Here is a 23,267-nt window from a genome sequence, read left to right as displayed (position 1 = left end):
CCCAAGCAATTCATTTTATTTCAGGGTAATCTGCTGAGTAAAAAGGTCCACCCCACTTCAAATTATACAAAAGGATGTAGATTTTTTTTTTTTTTCCCCTTGTGCCAGCAGCAGTACTCTTGTTGGTACAGCACCTCTAAAAGAGTTAAGTGGAAACACTGATACCAGTGCAGTAACCTCACACACTACAGCAACTACTCTTTTTCTGGCTTCTATTGCAGGACCAGCAAGAAGAAATAAATACTTTCATATTATGCTCTGGAATAATACTCACTGAGAAGAGGAGGAAGACATGAATCCCTGTAGAAAACAGGAATCCTCCCCCCTCATATTGAGCAACATGGAACAGAATCTAACAAAGCAGCAATTACAAAAGTCATTGGAGGTATGCTGCAGAGGATTTGGGGACCTAGAGGCAGGAAGCCATGTCATCTTCTCTAAGGTTTCCCACCCAGAGAGAGTCGACACGAGTCCTTGGCAGGTCTCCCAAATAAGATGCACTTTCCATTGGGGGGGGAGCTGCACTTAAATCACAGAAAGTAGAAATGTCAAAGGAGAACAGTGATATTTTCTGTAGTCTGTATGCATAGACGACAGTCCCGTAATGATAATGTCAAAAATCACAGGGCGCCACACATTTACTTTGAGTTGCGTGGCCTGAGACAAACGTAAACTATATTGCCAGTGTAACATCAGCATCAACACATCAATATTAAAGCACTAAGGAAAGGCATTTAGCTAGAAATGTTGGCCATCATGTGTAAAGCTGAGTGTTGGTGTGGATGTTTGACAGTAAAACAACACACTAACATCCTCTGCTATATCACCAGTAGCTCACTGCTCGAACTGCATCTCACTTTAGAAAAGAAACTCCAATTTCTTTTCTGCGACTTCAGCCCAGAACATGGTTAATATCAAAGCACTTGACTAAATTCATATAACATAAGGGCATATTAGGAGAAATACACAGTCTATGTTCTCCTTTGTAACACAAATATTTCCACTGTAAATATACACAGAGGAAAAAATGTTTTGATATTGCAACGTTGACAAGAAGAACAACCTCCCCTCCAAATCAAAACCAGCAGACAGAGTTCTGATAAACAAGGGCGTAAATATTTTTCCACTGCTCAGCTCTGAAAACTCCTGTTTGGAAGATGTTGCATTGACTCAGATCTCATGGTGCCTTTGGGAACCTGCAGACATGTGCAATTCCAAATGATTCTATGAACCCATGTAACCTGAAAGGCAGAAGAGTATAGACAAAAATGATGGGAGAACAGCTAGCAGAACGATAAAGTCTTCATAAATGGTGCTGTATACGTGGACCTCTCTGTGGGTGCACAAATGTGTATAGCTCCCGAATGGATAAAAAGTGCATTTTAGAGGGGCCTGCCAAATTCTAGAGAATAACAAAGCCTCAAGACATGGACACGAGGGCAATTTTCCCCCCTCACAGGCCCATTTTCGGTTCCTTTGTTTATCAGTTCTAATAAATGTCAGACTGCAGCTGTATTGGTTTACACGTCACCACAGACGAAGAGACACTGGAAACTGTGGAGTATACAGTTACATAATTCTGTATTTTAATTTCAAAGGATTTGTTTCTTTATATGAAAGGATACCATAGACAGAAATTATAAATATGGACATAAAATATCAAAGTGGAAAATGGAAAAGCAATAACTGAGCTGCAATTTAGTTTATGTATGCATGTTACCCTGCAACGGACTAACGCCTTGTGCCAGGTATACCCTCCTAGCCATGCACCTAATGCTTCCAAAAGAGGCTCCCAATCATCACAACACTGTTCAAGACAAGCGGTTATTGCAGTCAGATAGATGGATGGATGGATGGATGGACGGATGGACGTCCAGCAAACCGTCCTTTTTCTCTTCTCTACTTCCCAATGAGGGGAACAGAGCATAAACAGATGTCAGAACTGCATCAATAGAAGGCACAAACACTAGATTTTTGAATTAGTGTGATTTTTATGGTCTTCTATAAGAGTACTTAAGAAATTTTCAGCAAAAAATTTCTTGAAGCCAAAATATATCTAGGCTCATTTTTCTTAAGCATCTCTCACACAGGAACATGAACATAAGTAAATAATTTAAGATTTTCTTTAATTACTGAGACAAATAATGTGTAGTACAGCAGGTAGAGCAGCAGTTAAAGAAAAGGTCTGGCATTCTGAAGGCAGCAGTTGTGAGTTCTGGTCTGCCTTTAGTCTGGGCCTGGATAGTTAGTTGGTGTTGGTGCCAGTATACAACACATAAGTAGATTGGTCAGCAAACTAATTAAGTGAAGTAATAATATTAATAATAATAAGAACATTAATATGTGCAATTTTAGTCCAGTTTAATTTAGCTTATGAAAGAAATTTAGGTAGGGACATTTTTAATAGAAAGGTTCATAGGACATTCGTGTGGGATATTTCTCAACCTTGTCTCTGGCTTAGACTATGTACAAATTTCCAACAGAGTATTTCAAGTTTCCTTAGAATAAAGAAAAGATATTATTACACATAGCTGTAATGGGATTTGTGTAATACCACGTACTTTAAATTCATTGTATAGGATCTGAATGCCACCATACAGTGTGTCCAACCACAAGCAACATGATTTTCAATTAATTTTTCATATTGCAAGTCAACACTTCAGCAGCAGCAGAAAAAGAGTCAGTTCAACTTTTAAAAACACCTTGTCCTTGTCTGAAACCGCTTGTCCCATGCGGGGTCGCGGGGATCCAGAGCATAACCTGGCAACACAGGGCGCAAGGCTGGAGGGTGAGGGGACACACCCAGGACGGGACGCCAGTCCGTCACAAGGCACCTCAAGCAGGACTCAAACCCCAGACCCACCGGAGAGCAGGATCTGGTCAAACCCACTACGCCACTGCACCCCTCTACTTTTAAAAACAGTGCTGCATAAAACATTCAGCAAAATGCTAAAACGCTGTTTCAGATGTATCAAACTAAACACTTCAATTATTGATCAAGATGCAATAGCAGAAAATAGACTGGTTTCCAACTGAAAGGAAGTGTTTACCTGAATCTACTGATTGAAAGACTGATTCCTTTTAAACCCATGGAGGCAGGATCAGATGATGGAGGAGCATTCCACTACTGCACAACAACAGCTGAGAGAACTATGGGATAATGGCATTTGAAGTTCGAACCTGAATTCAACTACTTTTAGCACACATCAATCATCCTGCTCGGCTTTGTGGGCTACTCTTGCATCTAGACCTTTCCTGCCCCTTCTAATAAATGTTCTACCACCACAGAATAGCTGAAGTGTTAAGCTTTGCTCCTGAATTTTTATTTGGACAGGAAAATGCCAGTAGACCAAGTAAGCTTCACAAATGGGAGACTGCTTTTCCCTTGGGATACAATTAACACTATTTTATTCAAGATTTACATATTTTAAATACTTTCCAGCTTTGAATTTACCTGATGTTTTCCTCCAAAGAAATTTACAACAACATTAAGCTACCTACAATTATTTAAGCATTTATGCAGCTGGGTAAATTTTACTGAAGCAATTCATGATATGCATCTTGCTAAAGGGTACTACAGTAGTAGGTGGGATTTGACCCTGCTTTGGATCCAAAGGCAGCAGCTATACCCATTATGAAAACAGCTCTCCCTACCCCCGATGGAATATTAATCCATATATTTTGAGCTTGTATTTGGAAACTAATTATCAAATGGATTTTCCCCATTTCATTTTCAATTTGTCAGAGACTGGGCATTCTTAATTGAAGGAATGCAAATTAGAATATTGAATTAGAATTTCCTTTTTGATGCACATTATGAATGCATACATAGGAAAATACATTGTGTTAATGGAGTTCCATTTTCAACATCAATATTGAATTTGTATTATGTCCATGCTTCCATATCTCTGCTAAATTAAAAAAATAAAACAAGATTACTTGAAAGCCTCCAAATCATCACAACTACAACTTTTGAATAGATTATTGCAAAATACATAAGATTACCTAAGGACTAAGATAAAATTATTAGTTTTAACAAGTATTGTTTTGAGGGGGAGGAAAAAAAAAAAAAAAAAAAAAAAGGGGGGGGAAGAAATAGCTTTCTTGGTATACTTGGAGCAGTTAAAATTCTTCTAAATGTTAAAATCCTTAATCATAAACAGAAAACTATACAACCTAGCAATCCCAAAAGCAAAAGTAGTTACTCCTCTTCCAAGGCTTGACAGATAGTCTAGTCTAAAATGGTCAGTAACAGTAAGCATCTATCTTCACCATGGCAACCCTGTCCCCCTCACACTTAGAACTAGTAAATGCAATGAGAGCCATTTATAGCAGCAGCTCATTGACAACATGGTAACAAGAAGTGAAACTTAACTGTGGTTTTCTGGTATCTCTCAGTATAAAACAATGAAATTGTGTAACTATAAATCCAGTTAAATTCAGCCCACAATTATTAAACATTAAGCTTATTATTATTGATTACAGTACTATTACTAAAATCTGATTACCAAACTCATTGCTCAAGAGACTCCCCAGTCCACCTGTGATTTCACCATAATTATTATATGTTGAAATACTGACTTTCGGTTATAGCTACCGAATTAAGCTAAGAAAGCTTCATGTTGCATGGTACACAAGTTCTACATGGCAATCTAACAACTGGTGTAAGAAGAAACCTATCTTTGAAATGCAGTTGGACTTTTATTTGTAAATGGAAGTCGACTCATTTGTCAGGCGATAGCTGGTAGTACAGTGGTTAGAGCTGTTGTCTTTGAACCCAAAAGCTCATAGGTTTGATTCCCACCTCCAGCTGGTAGCTAGTACCCTTGAGCAAGATACTTACACTAAATTGTTCCAGCAAAATTATCCATCTGTATAAACAGGTAAATAATTTGAAGTAGATTAATATTGCAAGTTGCTTTGGAGAAATCAGCTAAATGAATAAATGCAAATCTCATATAACTCACAGAACCTTAACTATAATAAAGACCTGGGTCATTTTAAATGCTAAGAAATGTTCCTGTCAAGCAAATAAAGCTGTGCTCTATAGACATGAGCTCTGTACAGAGAAGTTTTGTAAGACTCATGAGAACACTTTGGCACATGTCACTTGACTTGAGTAGGAAGCCTGGAAGAGCAAAGGTGCCACATTTCACACTATTCGTTCGTTAATTAGAGGGCTTCACTTCAGAAATAACACCACATTCAGAATGTTAACTAATTCAATTCTATCTTTAAATAAAACTTCCCAAAAGCATGTGAGCCAATCCCTTTGCTATATTCTGTGCACTGACATTTAGATACATAGAAAACACACCTTATTTTCAAAGAGTTCAAACTCATTTTCCCAAAGTTCAAAAAAGCTATTAAAACCACAAGCCATGCTTCATTGAAAAAAAAAACATGCTGGAAAGCCATTCTTTGGAGTCTCTCTCTCTGCAAGGGGTGATTCAAACACAAACTCTGATTATTTAAAAATTATACCTACATAAAGTCAATTAGAGGACTGGTCATTACACTGCAAAAATTCTAGCAATGAATAGTCTTGCTGCAATTTTGAGCGCGTACTGCGGAAGTTACCGCAAGTGCCCCTGCAGCTCAAAGTAAGAGCAGAATAAAGGAATAATTCATTCATAGACAGACAGAGACAGGTGTGAAAAACTTTCAAATGCACTTAGACTCATTTGTTAATGGAAGAAGTTGACTCCTTTGTTCCTTGTGACATTTAAAAGGAAAAGGCTGCATTTTGCTTGTTGCTGCTGGGAAGAAATGACCAATGCTTGGGGGAGATGAAACAGTGCAATGGATGACACAGCTTAATGACCAGGTGAAAAGTTTAACCTTGTTTCCAAAAGACCAAAATCAACAACACCTCAGCCAAGACACCTCCCATACATCACGTTACAAAGTGGATTGTGTGAAATGGCCCAGTAAGTCTGCCAGCTCCTTATTGCGCCACCAGTGCAAATGGAAGAATCCTACAGCTGTCTCTCAGCAGCCACACGCAGGGTTTTCATGACATTTAACATCTGTATAGGAAAAATTTAGGGCGATAGAAACCACAAACCTACCGCAACTAAAATCAAGTACAAAAACAAAGATGAAAAATAATTTCTGAAATAATGCTCTGGTTAAAACACATTTTAATCGATAGCAATAAGTTTTATATACATATACATGTACACATTTGAAAGCATTGAACTAGTAAAAGTCCAAAACAAAATATATTATGCGCTGAGTAGACTTATACACTTATACATAATATATAAACATAGGTGTATGAAGTCTTATATTTACTTATTTAGCAGACGCTTTTTTCTAAAGCAACTTCCCATGAACTTTATGTAGCGCTATCAGCCCCCACACTTTATTCACCAAGGTGACTTACACTGCTAGATACACTACTTACAATGGGTCACTCATCCATACATCAGCGGAACACACCGTCTTTGTCAATATCATGCCAAAAATAGCAGATTTGAAACAATTTTTATTATTAGTTCAACTTGCTGACACTTTTCTTTGAAGCAAGTTACAATTATTTTCCCATTTCCCTGAAGAGTATGTCTTTGGACTGTGGGACGAAACTGGAGCACCTGGAGGAAACCCACACAGACAACATGCAAACTCCACACAGACTGAGCAGGGGATTGAACCCACATCCTCTCGCACTACTCAAGCGTTGTGAGACTCGCTGTGCCACCAAGTCGTAAGGGCAGGTATCAAAGATGGGGGAAATAGCTGGACAATCTAGCTGCTGTGGGACATACACTAGATGTAAAAAACCAAAGTAAGCCAAAGTGATCAAAAGAAAGTCGGCAGCAAATCATATATATCAATAAGGTTAAAAGATCCATGACACCTTATTTTTTTCCTTACAATTCAAACCATCATTCCTCATTATTTATGTTAGATTGAAATGGATAGCACCTCTATGCAGTCTAACTACAGTCTGAACAGTTAGAGCCCTTATCCTTCCTCATCCAGCCCTTCCCCTATACATTTAGCAAGCACAGTGAACCAGGGTAATTAGGCAGTAAATAACAGAGTGAAAGAGTCAGCAGAACTGCAGCATTGTAGCAACCAGCAAATAAAACTTGAGTGTATCACTACACAGTTGAAAGAATTACAAAAACTGAAGCCATTCTCCCTTTAAACCTGCTCCATTGCTGTTCCAATTACCTTCCCTTAAAGAGTCCTGAGCAGAAAAGGGAAGAAAAAAAAAGAAAATAAGACCCCAGTAGGTACCTACACAAGCAATCACCCCTTCCCATGGTTCTACAGACCCCTGATTCTAGATCACGGACAAAAAGTGACTGCAGCCGAAATTCAGGAAAATAAGGGGGAGAGAATCAATTACAGTCATGAATGTCACAAGCCTGCTTCCTTTAACGCACTGTGAAAACATAAACAGTGCTGCTTTGTTCTGAAGATACTGTTTTCCTCCTGCTATGGCATCATCTATAATGATGACTCGAGTGTGACTTCTGTGCCGTGTGCTGCATGACAGTGTTTACTCCAAAACCTGCAGCTTGGTCTCATCAATTTAAAGGGTTTCTGAAACCTCATCATTAGACAGTCAAATTCACACCAGCAAAGGACAACTTCATAGCTGGGTTATGCCTTCATGTGCCAACTTGTAAAGCTAAAGGGAGATTTTTAAAGATTATCATTTAGATGAATATTGATCTCCTACATAAACATTCATATGCTTTTTGATAAGCAACCAGTTCCATTATTGATGCAGACAATGTCAGACTTTTCCCTTTGCTTTTCTCTTCATAGGTTTCTATGAAAAGCTGCTACAGAATGTACATGAGCAAATGGCATGGTTTCTAAGAAACAGGATTTTTCCCAAGGCCTCTGGACAGAAGCTCAGCTGTGTTTGTCAGCTGAACCACATGCCTAGTCACTTTGCTGCATTATACAAGATTTGAGTGCAATTTTAAGTATTCTAGCCTGCTCGGAAAAACAATAGAATTGACCAAATCAATCAAGTTCACAATCCTTTTATGCAAAGCATTCGTATGAAGGATAAATACATAATACTGAAGTCGGCACTCAAAAACACTCCAACAAATCACCTGTTCTTACAGGGGAGTCCTATTTCACTTTGAGTTCCGGTATACTAAAATTACCACAGCTCGGGTACCTACATCAAATGAGAGCCACAGTATATTCACAAGACACACCTCCTAGTACAGATGATGGGTATCCCTTTACCTTGTTCCATTTACAATCGCTCACTTGACTTCAATCTCCCCACATCATTGTATCCCACTGGAATCTAATCTCCCCCAGAAATCCGACCCGTCAGTCTTTCTCCATCGTTCTCGAGCTCAGCTTGTCCAATTGGCAACAAGTGGGTGTCCACGGTGTAGTTCAGGGCCCTTCCTTGCTGCACACTGGTGACCATTTACAGATAGTGAACAGCAGAGTGGTTAAATGGGTCAAAGCAGACTATTTGAACTGCATCTAATGTGATCCCTTCTGACAGGATCCTGGATCCATGTGCTTTATAAGACAAGCGCAGCTCAACTGGGGAGGGGGAAGACCTGAAAACCCATCATCAGCACCTCATATCTTCAATTTCCAAGTCCCTCCAACCACCAACATCACTTTCACCTCAGCTAAAGAGAACACTGCGAAAACGGATATCTGGAAAGGAATGGCACAGTCCGTCAATAACTGCGAAAATGTGTTCCGTGGCACATCAAAACTACGTTCTTCATATGCCTGAAAGCAATAAGGAACAAAGCAATCAGAAAAAGGATACCAGACTGGGGACGTATCAACAGATCTGCAGTGTCACAAGGATCAAAATACATTTCTCCGCAGGAATCATAGTTATGCGAACTTCAGCTCAATAGTTATGCAAACTTAAACTGAGTTGATCTCAGTTTGGCATTTTATGTGACGTTACCAGTTACATCATTTACAACACCCTACAACAGTAAACTAAGGAACAGCCTCTCTAAAAAGGACCGCTTGCTGGGCTGTTTCAGGACAAAAGAGAAGGGGCTTGCGAGATCTGAGAAATCACATTGAAGACATAATAGAATAATGGAGCGGAAGAACAAGAGATGATTATAAAGACAGCATATAGCACATTCCAATAAACCTCTAAGCCACATGTACATCAAATCTTGTGTTGTATTCAGGACAGCTCAATGCAGACAGCTCAAGTGCACTTTTTCCATAAAAATAACGAGTATGGCCGCAGGGTCTCTCTCACGAGTACTCTCTCTGCTGTAACCACAGCGGCAGTGGCGGCAGCAGGAGAGAGAAAGAATAGAATCCCCTTCAGGCACCTGGTCTTGCAATTTACTCTCTCCCACTGGGGAAAAAGACCATTAACATCCCCCGCCCGCTAAGGAAGCCCAGCCATGTCCTCGTGCACCTGGTCGTGTCTCCAAGTCCCCCTTCCCCCGAAGCAGTCGAATGACAAGAGGCTCATTAGGATATGATCTGACATGGTGTCATCTTTCATGCCATGGGCGAGCTGGGGGAAAAGGCTCACACCTTCCGGCGGGTGCCACCAGGGTAACACATATGTGGCCAGAAAACTAAGTAACACCACATTTTTCCTGGCAGGTGATAAACTGCAGCTTGATGCCAATCTATTTTTAATGAACCTACAAAGCAACGGTGTCAAGGCTTCATCAATCACGCCAATATTATATTAGAGCCACAAAGACGTAAAAACTATGCGACCATTAAATAAAGAGCTATATCAAAATTCTATTTATTTCACAAAAAGCATGCATGGAAACTAAATGTTACAACGTCTTTGGAAGGAATTTCAGTGAAGAACAGAAGTGACAATTCAAGAGTAAGAAAATATTGTTCTCAAAATTCACAAAATTCTTATTCAGTGTCACATTTTATAAAGAATGTTAATACATTGATTTTTTTTCTTTTTTATTTGATTTTTGAAGTTTTTGTCATGAAGTTACATCAAAAAAAAAAAAATTCATGCTCCAATTTTCATTCCAAAGGCACTTATTATCTAGGCTGGACTGAATCATTAATGGATTACGGATGCAGAACTGACATTTCTGACAGATGTCTGCTGTACATCTTTCGTTAAAGGAAACAAATTGCTTGTGGAGACTGGTTCGAGCAAAACAGCGCGTCAGGCCACGCTCCCTCAATTTATCAACATTAGATGTGCCATTCAAATTGCTAAACATTAGGAAAGCTGTGACATCTCTTAATTAACCGCAGTACCTCAAACTGGGTACAGTAAACAAAGCCAAAGTGCTTTACAGACATTGCTTTTAATTAATAGTGCGCAATAATGCAAGTCGCACTGTTCAAAAATGCCAGCGTGTGGCAGATGTGGTGTAACTCGGCTTCTCTGGGACTCACCCTTGTCTTTCGCCATCCACGAGAATGCGTACCAGGATGCCCGTCACAGCCACCAGGATTGGATAGTGGTCTACGCTTTCTAGCCCTGTAAAGACCATTCACAGCATTAAATGATACTATGACTACAGTTATAAAATGTTGTTCTCCATGAACAGCCATCACATTTGGATGAAACAACTGTGCCATATTTGCAAGAATGCTTCTGCAGTTATAAATAACATGGTTAAAAAAAAAGATGTTAAAAGAGTGCATGTTTGAGAAATATATCAACTGTTGGCTAAAGACTATTTCAGATAAACTGGTGATAATTCTAATGGTATCTCAAGCTCCAATTAGCAAGGATTCAGTCATTTTCTGCCTGGCAAATTAAAGGCCTTTGTTTGATAAGCCATACCAACAAGTTTTGATGCTTTACCTAGGAATTTATTTAGAAAGAACACTGAGCTTATGAGGAAAATCTTTATTCAAAAGTGTCAGTTATGTAGCCTTACCTATCTTTTCCACATAGCTGAAATTAATGTGGAACTACTGCCTTTTAAATAAATCTCATTTATCTTGAAGCAACTACAATGTACCCCATAATTTTGATTACTTTGAACCCATTTCTGAAATACTGCATTATTTAAATTTAGACCAGATCGTGTAATGCATATTTTGAAATCAGTTTTTTTTCTTGAGTCTGAATCGAAGCTTATTTGACCGCTTGTTAAATTCAAAGTTACTATAGTCTTCTGGAAAGCGGACCTGGTCCATAAGACAGACGGAACCCACTCAAAGGCTAAATTTGTTATTTACACCCTTCTCCTCTGAGGACCTTTCAGACCCTTCACACCAAACATTACCTTTCGGATGGGTCCAACAAACTGTCAATCACACTTTACCCACTACCAATAAGAGGAAAGAACCCGTTTTTAAACAGATTGTCAAAGCAAATTAAAAGACCATTTGGAATCCTTCTCAATCCTTCGCACCCAGCTCTAACAGCTTTTGGTGGATGCACATTTACAGGCAGTCCCTGGGTTACGAATGTCCGACTTACATACAACCCAGTTACAAACCACCCCTTACTGACTAGCAGTTAATTTTTTTGTCACCCTTAAGTAACAATCAAATTAAAACTTCATAATTAAGGCTATTATATTAAACATTTCAGTTACATATAATGATTTGTAATAACAAACGGGCGCTACACCTAGTGTGTCATTTCAAAATTCTCTGCATGTCCGTTCGTGAATATAGAGTTTCCAGGTTCAGAGAGTTTAAGTTCTGAAAACATGAGGGGGGGGACGATTTTTACTTTGCTTTTCTGAAAGTCAGTCATTTAAGAAGAACGATGAGATGATGAACCATGACATGATGAGATCCTCATCACATCTGCAGCAATCTCAAAATAATTACTAGACAAGATAAGAGAGCATCTAAACTCTGTCCATCCTAGCTCGAGCTCAACCATGCACCGCAATCAATTTTTCTACTAGTGTAACTGAAATTATTAATTTTACAGTTTTATTGCATGAAAACAGAAATAATTGCTCTATTTCACATAGGGAATGTGAAAATCCAGTACTTTCATCTACAGTTTCTTCCAACTTAATACTGTTTCTTGCTATGTACTGCACACTGACTAAATCAAGCAAACATATATAAATAACTGTTAGATGGATCATCCAATTAGAGATTGATCAAAGCTTACATTCCACTACAGTATTGGAAAACCGTTCCCACTGTTCCCATGAAATATAAATGGGTGGGGAAGACATCAAAGCAGTTATACATACCGATTGACTCAACACACAAACTAAAATGGGTCCTGCAACAGGAGACTGTACCTGGAAGACGCAGATTGACAACACGATCAAAAAGGTTCCTCTCTGCAGTCACACGATTCAGCACCTGGTTTAAGAGCTGGAAGAAGAGTGATCTGTTTAATTATAAATTATTCATTTACAAACACACACCAGAAACAGTGATAAAGCTACCATGCAATACAATATAAATTTATGTATGGAGGAGGAATACTCTCACTCTCAGAAAAATGAAATGCTACCATTAATATAAAACACAAATGCATTCAGTGGAGAACCATTTCAATGACGGTTTGTTGTGCCTTTCTTCCTGTTTATCTTTTGCATTTTTTAGCAGAGTAAATTGGTGCCAATCAATTCACTCAGAGAACTGATGGCAGAGATGCAGAATTATAAAAGCTATGATGCTGCCCTTTGCGGGGATGACGACGACAAAGAAATGACTAAGTTAACGATCAGGTGCTGATGATGAAGTGTGGAGGGCTGGTCAGGACTCCAGTGAGCTCTTTATTAACATGGGCACACTGCGTTCTGTGCTCAACGGAGTGGAAATCTGGCTCACAAACAGAAAAAGAACTGACAGAGGGAGAGAGAGAGAGAGAGAGAGAGAGAGAGAGAGAGAGAGAGAGAGAGAGAGAGAGAGAGAGAGAGAGAGAGAGAGAGAGAGAGAGAGAGAGAGAGAGAGTAAATCCATGAAGAAGGCAACAAGTCAATTCGTAAATCAGTTGCAGGTTCCAGCAAGACACACACAGACACTTGTTCACCTCTCACTGTGGCAACTTCACCTATCCGTCACTTTAAATTAGTAAGTAAAATAAATAAATAACGTCACACCAACAAATTGGAAACCAGAAAACTGAAGAAAGCTTAGCAACTTTTGGTCTGACCAAGTCTTTGGAAGAGCAAAAAACAAAGCATACATGTGTAGAGGAGTAAGCATGAGACGCTGCTTCATCTGAAGAGGATGTAGAAAAACTACATTGGCAAAAAAGACAGGACAGAAATAAATCATATCCTAGTATCTGATATCTAATAGAAATAACTGATTTCTTTAATGTCAAGAGAAGAAAAGATATCTAAAAGTAGCATACAATCAGCTGGTTTTCACAATTCCATTTTTAGAGCAGTGCTGGGACTTTGGATATGAACTAGAGCCTTCAGGATACAGGTCCAATTTGTTAAGTTATCCTAGTTGCTACTGCTCTATACTTAAAATGGAAGAATGTCCAGATGAGATAAACTGTAACCATCCCGCATGATACTATACACAGAGGTCTTGGTTGAATGAGATGGAGCAGAGGAGCTTGGCACAGATGGCTGGTAATTCATAATAATTATGTGACATGGACTGATGAGCCACCTTTTTAACATCCTAAAAGACAGTGCATTTATGATGAAGATTAGGGTCGAAGAATCTCTGCCACTAAACATATGGCTGCCTCTATGGAGACATGAAAAATACATATTTTTTTAATTGTCTGGGACAGTCGTTTCATCAAAAAGAAGGTTTGGTGCAATACTCATCGATGTCACTGTCACTTGGTGCCTTTAGCGATATAGCATCTCTCCCAAGGCGTCCCTGAGAATCACCACACTCAAATCCACAGGAACCCTGGCAAGACCCAAGAGGCAGATATCCATTTCTGACACTGCAATCTAACACTTAGGCAGCCAGACCACTTTAAAGAGACTGAAAGGAGATGGTGATCCAACAGCAATTCCTATCTTGATCTGTCACAACTTGGAACTTCTTCTGAATTAATTGCAACAAAGTTCCTTTATACCATGAATAGTTCCATGTTATCCTGTATTATTATGCTTTTTTTTTCTGCAACTGGCAATTACAAATTTGCAGCATAGGAATAACAGTGGTGGAGCCATCCATTTATTTCCAGAAACCATCGTTCAAAACAGGGTCACCATGCTCCAGGGCCATTGCTGGGAAGCATAAGGTTTGAGGTATTGTGGACTGAGTACACACCGAGTGACACTAAAAGTCCAAAATATTCATGCAATTAGCTCCAAAAGCAATGTGCGCAATATTTAACTAAAGGAAAATAACATGAAAAAGAAACTGGATAGTTGTGTAAGGCAAGCATTTTAAGGATGGTACCGAGGAGGTCAAACTGTGAAACACAATGATGACCAGTTTTAAAGTGATGTTTGAAAACTGATTTTGATATTGTGCCCGAGTTAACTGGCTTCTTATTTGCACCCTTCATGAGTGCACAAAGCTTAGGGTTTTTAATTTTTTAAGGATGATAAAAAAAGAAAACTTCATATATAAACATCATTAGGTCAGTGTCAAGTAACAGACAACTGGATTAAAAGCTCACAAAGAGTTGTAACAGAAAATGTAGGTACTAAATATAAAATTACCCTTAAATGGGACACAAAACAGCATATGGTGGCTATCCTGTCCTCACCGGTCATAAACTTAATACCATTAAGAATACCACAGTAAACACAAGACCGAAAGGGTTCATCACATGAACCAGTCATTACATCCAAATCACACCAAGAAAAATATTACACAATGAAAAGAAACACAAAGAAGAAAAAAAATAAAATCACACAATCACCTGTAAACATATCATTGGATTAACCATTCATCCATCCATCCACCACCGTTATATTTAATCCATCACTCAAATGTTGAAATAATCCTTACAATTTAATCAATCACTCAAATATCCATAAAATGAAAGGGATTTTTCAGACAAACATATTAAGGTGCAGCTATTTCAGATTTCAACAAACTGAAGCCCTCACATAAACCCTTTGTTAAATGAGTGACAAACATGACATCAATAGAACAAGTCCCTCCTCCAAGCTCACCTGAGCCAAACGGCGCAGTAACAGCTCAGCAGAGGGGCGGGTCCAGTCCAGAAAGATCTCAGGCACCAGGGTGACCGTCATCTCCAAGACACGCAGTAGGCTCACCGACAGGTCGAAGCATGTGGCACACACTTTCAGCTGCCGGGTGTCCACAAAGTTCCGCTCTGGACGCTCTGCAGCCTGCTGGATCTGACAAAGGAAAGGGTCGCATCAACCAGCATGTATTAATAGTATGACACACTGGCTCAGTGAGTAGCATTGGTGTCTCACAGCTCCGGGTCTCTGGGTTCGAAAATTGGTTTGTATTCTGCTCAATCTGTAGAGTGAGTTCTGAGTTATGTTCTCCCTATGTTCAAGTGGGTTTCCCCCAGTTACTCCTGTTTCCTCCCACAGTCCAAATACACATTTCAGGTAAATTTATGACTTTAAATTTCCTGCAGTCTGTTCCTGTGTGACAGTGTGTTTCATTGCTCCTTTTGTACAGATGTGTAAAGAACTGTAGGTATTAAAGCACATCTAGCATTTTAACTCACTTTAAACAAGGATATCAGCTAAAATACTATTTTACAGTAACAACAACAACAACATCAACACCTGCCTATTGCTCCACATAGCAATCCAAGATGATGCAAACATGCTGAAAGAGGCTGAAAAACTGAAAGTATAAGGACCTAGAAATTGAGGGCAGTAGAATGTGTAAAATCTAGACCATGGTGGTATCAGTAGTGATGGGAGCATTAGGAACACTCAGGAAGGGCTTCAATAACATCTTGGAGATGAAAAGCCAACCAAATGCATCCCAAGTTCAGAAGATCGCAGCAACGGAACTGTACGTGTCCTGCGCAAAATGTTCAAATGAAATTCTCTGGTCTCTTGTTGAGATCTGAATTCACCAAGAATCAGTTGCAATATCTGACTGAGAGGAATGATAAAATGTAATAACAACAACAAAAACAAGTGACCAAAAGACTACAGGTTCAAGTCCTTAGGGGGTCCTGAGTATCCTCCTTCAGTAAAGTGTTTTATTCCTTTGGCAAGGTATTTCAAGGAGAGGGGGAACTTTATTCTTTAAATTATCAACCTGTATGAATGGGCAAAATTCTCAAGTCTGTTCTGGAATACATTTTTCTATTAATGGACAAAATTATTAATAAATCAAATGGTTTTGTGTTAAACATCTCTGAATGAATCCAGCTAACAAAGACACAAGGAACTGATGTTGGGCAATGACCGAACAACCTTACAAACAGAAATATAGTATGGTCACAAGCACACTGACTCAGAACTCCCATTTGGAACTGGAATTTAATTTTTAAGAGGCATACAGGGTTTCCAAGAAAGCTATCTTATTGATCCCCGTGACTATGACGCAGAATTCTAATATTGGCCCAAGTACACATACTTGTTGTTCATAAAATTTTGCATTGGCCATGATCATGGAAGCCCAGAGGAAAATGTCACCTTCAGGCCTTCAAAATTCTGACCTTCGATATAGGCTCAGCTGTTTTGCTTCTTCTTACCAGAAGCTTTTGCGCACACACAGAAGGTACTTTGCACACAGCGCTTTGTCTGGGTCCCCTTCGGCTCTTAATTCCCTCCGATTACTGTGAGTGTGTCAGGCCGCCCCAGCATCCACTAATAACGAAAATGTGTGAGGACACACATTGACATGCCGGGGCCATTTCAGGTCCTCTTAAGAATTTCCTTTCCGATCGTTCTCCCCCAATTATGTCGTCAAACAAGCACAAACGTAAGAACATAAAGACCTGAGTTGTTTTGTTCTGAAAGCCAGTGAGTGCAGACAAATAACTTGAAATAAGCTTTTGATTTGGGCAGAGAGTCACGGCATGACACATTCAGATACATCTCAATATAACACACTCCGTCCAATCAGCTTTTCAAATGGAAAATTACTGAACGCCACTCTGTTCAATTAATGCTACTTCCAACCACACAAAAATGACACACACACTTGGAGATGTTTCTTCTATTTTAAGATACTATACTATAAAAGCAGAGGAGAAGCCAAGTATTTCAGAATGCCAAGTGACACAATGGTAAGATGAGAAACAGATGAGACAGCTACTCGCGTTGTTTTTCTGCAGGCAAGGCTTACCTCCTGAATCATGCCAATGAACTCAGAGAAGGCCCAGTTCAGCTGGTTAAGGACACTGTTGAGGAAGCTGGCTGCCATGTCCTTGTCTTGGCCAAGGAGCTCTGCCATGTGTCTCTGAAGCAGGAGCGAGGGACAGGGCTCTGTAACCAATCCAAGACCGAAAAAACAGACTAATTACATTTGTTCTGTATTCAGTTAAACAAGGCCGACGTAAACATGGCAATACCCTGCTCACTGAAATGACAGCCCAACACTGACAAAACCGACTTTCACAAAAATAACTGATACCATGTACAGAAAAAGAGAAACCAGAGGTCAGCTCAAAGGATGCAGTAAACACACATGAAGTACAAAGATCCTCTACTCACACAGGGAAACGGACTAAAAATTGTACTTATAAAATTTTCCAAAAGCAGCCGTTTACTGTTAATAAATAAATTTTAAAAAAGCCCACACGCACTCAAAAGGGCTGTGTGCGCGTACAGACAACGGTCCTTCGGTGTGCATCATTACAGCCTTCTCTGAGACAAAGCTCACAAACGTGAGAGGCCTCTCGCTTAATTTAGTAGTGCATCTTTATTCATTTATCTAGCTGTGTCAGTGAGCAAGGACCCAGTTCAAGCATCAGGAACTTTCAATGAAACACTATTATGCAAAGGAGGAGAACTCTCCCTTCAGAAGGGGAAAAATGTGTGTGTACACTTTACATTTAATTATCTTCTGACAATTTGTTAACCTAACAAGCATCGGCAAGAGGACATGAGGGTTTGCATTGGGGGGGGGGGGGGGGGGGGGTCAGAAGGGATGAGACTACGGAGAGAGGTGTGATGATTCTTGTGCAGCTGCTGATAGGATGAGGAAGTGTTATCCAAAAGAGTAAATGCCATGCCACTGGGCTTGGCTTTGTCAGCACTTAACAGGGCACAAGACACTACACTCACTGCTTCCTGTCACTTTGTGATCACCCCAAAAAAATTATTCTAATATTAAAAAAGGAAAAAAGACAAGATCTAAAAAAGGCCATTGTTAGAAGAAGAGGTGAAGAACCCTACTTGATTGGGTCTTAACATTTTATTTGAAGCACAGGTTAACAAAATAAAAAAGTTAAATGAATCACAATGGAATATCCAGTTATTGGACACTTTGCAGAGGCCTTTACAGCCATCAAGCCAACTGCATGTTTATACAAACAAAAAGAGAAATGGGGCTCCAGTTATTGGTCAGATAAAGAGGAATCTAATGGAAAACCTAAAGGGCTCTTACAGCCAAAGAGTTGCCCGTTAACATTAGTAATTGACACTGAATGCACTTGCCAATGCTTGTGCAGCACACTTCTCAAACTATTAAACTTTTAGCAACACTACACTTTTGGAAAAAGTGTTCAGCACTGATAAAAGACAATTATGCTGAGATTTATAGATTTTTATATATATATATATATATATATATATATATATATATATATATATATATATATATATATACACACACACACACACACACACACACACACACACCATTATTTTGTACATAACATTTACACGGGGCATTAAAAATTCTTTACTCTTGTACACAACAGTATACTTTGCAGACTTAAGCAGATTAACTAAGCACAGCAATTACAACATGAAGAGCTTATTTAAGTTCCCTGGGGTCCTATTTACATTTACCCATTTAACACATGCTCCTGAAGCCGAGTATAAGTTGGATTAAACAAAAGTGAATTTCACATCTGGCGAAACCGGTTTGTTTTCAGCCTGAACTAAAGATATGCTGATAGTTGTGGATTCCTCTCCTCAAGGAGTTTATCTGTTCTTTTCTTCAGGTTATTCATTCCTCGCATAGAAGCTCACGAACATACACAGGACACCTATGAGGCGATCAAACACACACTTGTTCTCTGGGAGCACGGAGACTGGAAGACTCAAAGAGCAGTTATCTCCATCAATGATTTCTTATGAGAAGTGTTTAAAATCTAAACAAAAGGCAACAGAAATAGGAGGTCCAAGAGTGGAATTCATGCAGCCTTGGGTTATTTGACTGGCAGCTGATGCTGCTGCAGTTGTTGCTGATATCTGTGGTGTCAATAAATAAAGGATCCAAATGAGGGAACTACTGGGACTATAGGAACCACGTGGACAATTCACAGTCAAGACCAAAGCAGGAAGGGATCTAAACTACTGAACTGTGTGGGGGGGAATGAAGTGTGGGGACTTACTTTGAAAACTAGCAATAGACAAATCTCCTGGAAGTCATGCAAATAGAAAAAAGGGGGGAAAGGGAGGAGGAGGGGGAAAAAAAAAAAAAAAAAAAAAAAACTGAAAATACAAATACACAAACATTGTCACTAAAGTACTGTAATTCTAACAATTAAAATGAAAACTGAAGTCTACATTACAGTGATGGCAGTGACAGCAAAGACTCTTCAACCAAATGAAGCGAGATGGAACTGCAGACTATTTACCTCTGTATTACATAGATTAATATGCAACACTTACAATAATTCTAAACAATACTTCATCACAAAGTTAGGAAGAAGACATTTACATTTATTCACTTAGCAGACGCTTTTGTCCAAAGCGATGTGTATCTCAGCAAAAGTACAATTTACGCATTACATTAAGAGAAGGAGACATAGCTGCAGACATAGAAGTCTCAAGCAAACCTAGTTTGTTAAAGATGTCATGTGAATGTTAAAGTGGGCAATGCCTAGGGGTCAGAGAAAGAAGAAGCAATTCCGGGCATCTGGGCTGAATCAGAGAAGGGCTGGGTACCCAGGCACAGGCACCAGGCCATTGAACACCATGTTCAGCCAGGAGAAAACATGAATGCAACGTTGTGGTACCGCTGGTGGCACTAGTTCCTCAGAGTACCTGGGATTTGGGTTTGAATCCACCTGTTTCTGTGGAGTTTACATATTAATTCCATGTTGACGTGAGCTTCCTCCCGCACTCCAAAGATGAGTTTCTGGTGGAACGAATACTAAATTGCCTGTAGTGTGTATAGATCACATTGCTTTGTTGTGTGGATATGTAGATACTTGTAAGCATGTTAACATAGTATACGTAGGATGGTAAATAACCTTGTAGGTCACCTTGTACAAAGATGTCAGCTGAAAATAGAATGCACTTAGAACTCATAAAAGTTCCATACAACAAAAATGGCTGCAATAACTGAAGAATATACTATATATGTGTTTTCATATGTGACTTATTGAGCAGAACTGCATTTACTTGGCTTCTATATATGTCCTTTGTGCAATCTTAACACAGAGCAAACAGTAAAAGCAGAGCAGTCATTCAACAAAATACAAAGTAAATGTTCATAAGAATATTTAACAATATTACAGGACTCAAATCTTATATATAACAATATTACAGCACCTTATTTAAATATGTATGTGAACAATCATGCTTAGCACAAGGCAACAAAGGAAAACTGCTTCACGGATAATCTCAATTCGTTACAACTTCAGTTCAGGCCAACCTAATATTTACATTTATTTATTTAGCAGATGCTTTTCTCCAAAGTGAATTCCAACAAATTCTAGGTAGTGTTATGAGCCCACACACCTTATTCCCCAAAGTGACTTACACTGCTAGATAGACTACTTACAAAGAGTCTGATTACATCATGGACAAGATGCCACTCACACTTTCATGCACTATGGGCAATTTAGATCCCCCCCCCCAATTCAACTAAAGCATGTTTTTCAACTCAGGGAGGAAACCAGAGCACCCAGAGAAAAACACATTACCTCAACAAAGACTGAGCCTGATTTGAACCTACACCCAAACAGAACAGGTGCCGTGAGTCAAAAGTGCAACCCACTGTATCTTTGTGTCGCCCACCCATTCATAAAGCAGGGAAATTTTTACTGGAGCAACTATGCTGTAGAATACTACAGCAGGAGCAAGAATCAAACGTTCATCAGTACCACATAGTTCTTACGTCAGCATAGTGTCCAGATATTTTAGAGAGTAAAACAAAAGTAGTGATCTTATAATCCTCACTTCTTTACATAAACATGTATGAGCCGAATTATCAAAAATGTCTAGGGTATACCCTGTCTCATATTCTGTGCTTACAGGAAAGAGTCCAGACCACCACAACATGGGGTAATAGATAAATGAATGAAAATAAAACATTAAAGAGACAAAAAAATAAATAAATGTTACAAATACTGTAAAACATGTTCATGTTATTCACTTCATGGGATGATTTCAAACAAATTAATGCTTTTATATGAGGAATGGGTGAAATAAAAACATTATCACTATTACAAACAGGTGTAGATGTTAGCAGATCTCACTTTCTCTAATTCTGGTTTAAACATTTAAGCAGAGTACAAATATTACAGTTAAAACAGTTATACATTTACGCAATTTCCTACACTGGGTTGTGGCAAACAGCTTGCCAATTCTGTGAAGACATGTTGATTCTCATGTGGAATTGACACAACCCCTCATCACTTGTCTGTAAAAAGAGCTTCTAGTAAGTTATTCATGGTGGATTTCTGTACTGAGGCTAAGCTCAGAAGGACCCCAATAAGAGTGAACAGGGGTCTGAAGGACTTTAATGTGTCTTCAGTACCACCCAAACACAGACTCCTGTCCCATATACCCGCCAAGAAGAGTCTGCCGTGAACGTCTTATGTAAATCAGAGTCCTACCATGCAGCCATTGAGCTTGTCTGATTACCACCTCATTTCTAACCTTTCCAATTACACTTCTAGATTTTGTGCATTTAATATTTTAAAATACACTGCTGTAAGGAGAAGGGGGGTACGGTGGCACAGCGGGTTTGGCCTGTGTCTGCTCTCTGGTCGGTCTGGGGTTTGAGTCGTGCTTGGGGTGCCTTGCGATGGACTGGCGTCCCATCCTGGTGTGTCCCCTCCCCCTCCAGCCTTGCGCACTGTGTTAGGCTCCGGCTCGCTGCAACCCTGCTCGGGACAAGCGGTTTCAGACAATGTGTGCGTGTGTGTGTGTGTGTGTGTGTGTGTGTGTGCTGTAAGTAGTGGCTCCATGAAAAAAGCAGAAAAGTAACGGTTACTTAGATTAAGAACCTGCAGTCAACATACTGTATTCTGTGAATTTTTGAAGAAAAAAAAGTCCCAATTAACATAAGAGCATGAGCTAACAATGTTGAGTACATTAGTAGAGTGATGGCTGTGTTGCTTGAAACACATATTAGACACTGATTTATGTACTTGTCAGAATGTAGTATCACTGTGCTTCCCATAAAAGTTACGATTTCCAATCTGCAGATTCAACAGCTTGCAGTTTTGTTCTATCAATGAAACCCGTAGTCCAAGCATGTCAGCAGTTGTGTTTTCAATTCCTTCCCCACTGCTCAGGTTTGTAAACAAAAACATGGCTCTGTTAGGTTTGAAATATGTCATAATTCATATTCCTGCACATCTTAACTAATCGTTGCCATTCTGAATGGCAACAATTGAATGAAATGTCACGCACGATTGTTCCATTTTGCTAATGAAAACATATCCTTTTAAAAGCACAAACCAGTACTTCACTGAGCTGAGATTAGTCAGCTCCTGTCTCTTCATTGTCACAATGCATACAATTCATGGCAAGTTCTTCACAAATCTGAAAGATCTCAGTACACCTGCAGCCTTCACTAGTGCTTCTGTTTATGGCATCGATGGCACTACTTTCACAGTGCCCCATCCATTGGTATCCCCTTCCCACACATCATATGCTGTCAAAATCGAGGGATTTATCAGCCATTCAGTATCTTTTTTTTCTTTTCTTCTTTTTTTTTTTTTTAAATTTCTTACACAAGACCTGTTTTTTTCAAAGAATAGTGTACATATATTGTTTGTACATCCCATCACCTTCAAAATAATCTGGCTCAGATAACGTGCATTTCTTGCACTATTCCTGACACTTTGTTGAAACATTTGGGACATCTTCTACTGCAATATGTTCAAGTTCTGCATTTACATTACTATAAAAGCTATAAATGTCATAAAATCTCTTTCCTTTTCGCTTTAGATTATTAAAATAATAATAATAATAATAATAATAATAATAATCACACCAAGTGAGGTCGGGGAGTTCAAAAGGAGTGGTCTCGCAATGTTTTTTCTGCAAAAATATTTATAAAACAAGATTTTT

General features: G+C 39.1%; 1 protein-coding gene across 2 annotated transcripts in view; it reads right to left on the bottom strand.

Moving 5' to 3' along the window:
• The window catches only part of rnf123 (ring finger protein 123), a 94,978-nt gene that overhangs the window by 45,099 nt on the left and 26,612 nt on the right, over positions 1 to 23,267 (bottom strand). The window contains exons 32-35 of one of the 2 annotated variants that reach the window (XM_018725613.2): positions 17,131 to 17,270; positions 15,015 to 15,203; positions 12,201 to 12,276; positions 10,372 to 10,456 (exon numbers count right to left, since the gene is read on the bottom strand). In XM_018725613.2, coding sequence (XP_018581129.2) covers positions 10,372 to 10,456; positions 12,201 to 12,276; positions 15,015 to 15,203; positions 17,131 to 17,270 — 490 coding nt within the window. Of the gene's footprint in view, positions 1 to 10,371; positions 10,457 to 12,200; positions 12,277 to 12,570; positions 12,753 to 15,014; positions 15,204 to 17,130; positions 17,271 to 23,267 lie in introns of those variants that run through there. The other variant, XM_018725615.2, reaches the window with a different exon arrangement.

Source organism: Scleropages formosus, chromosome 22 (assembly GCF_900964775.1).
Source record: "Scleropages formosus chromosome 22, fSclFor1.1, whole genome shotgun sequence".
NCBI classification, from domain to species: Eukaryota; Metazoa; Chordata; class Actinopteri; order Osteoglossiformes; family Osteoglossidae; genus Scleropages; species Scleropages formosus.
Note: the sequence above shows the minus strand (reverse complement) of the source record. Positions and strands in the feature narration are given on the sequence as shown.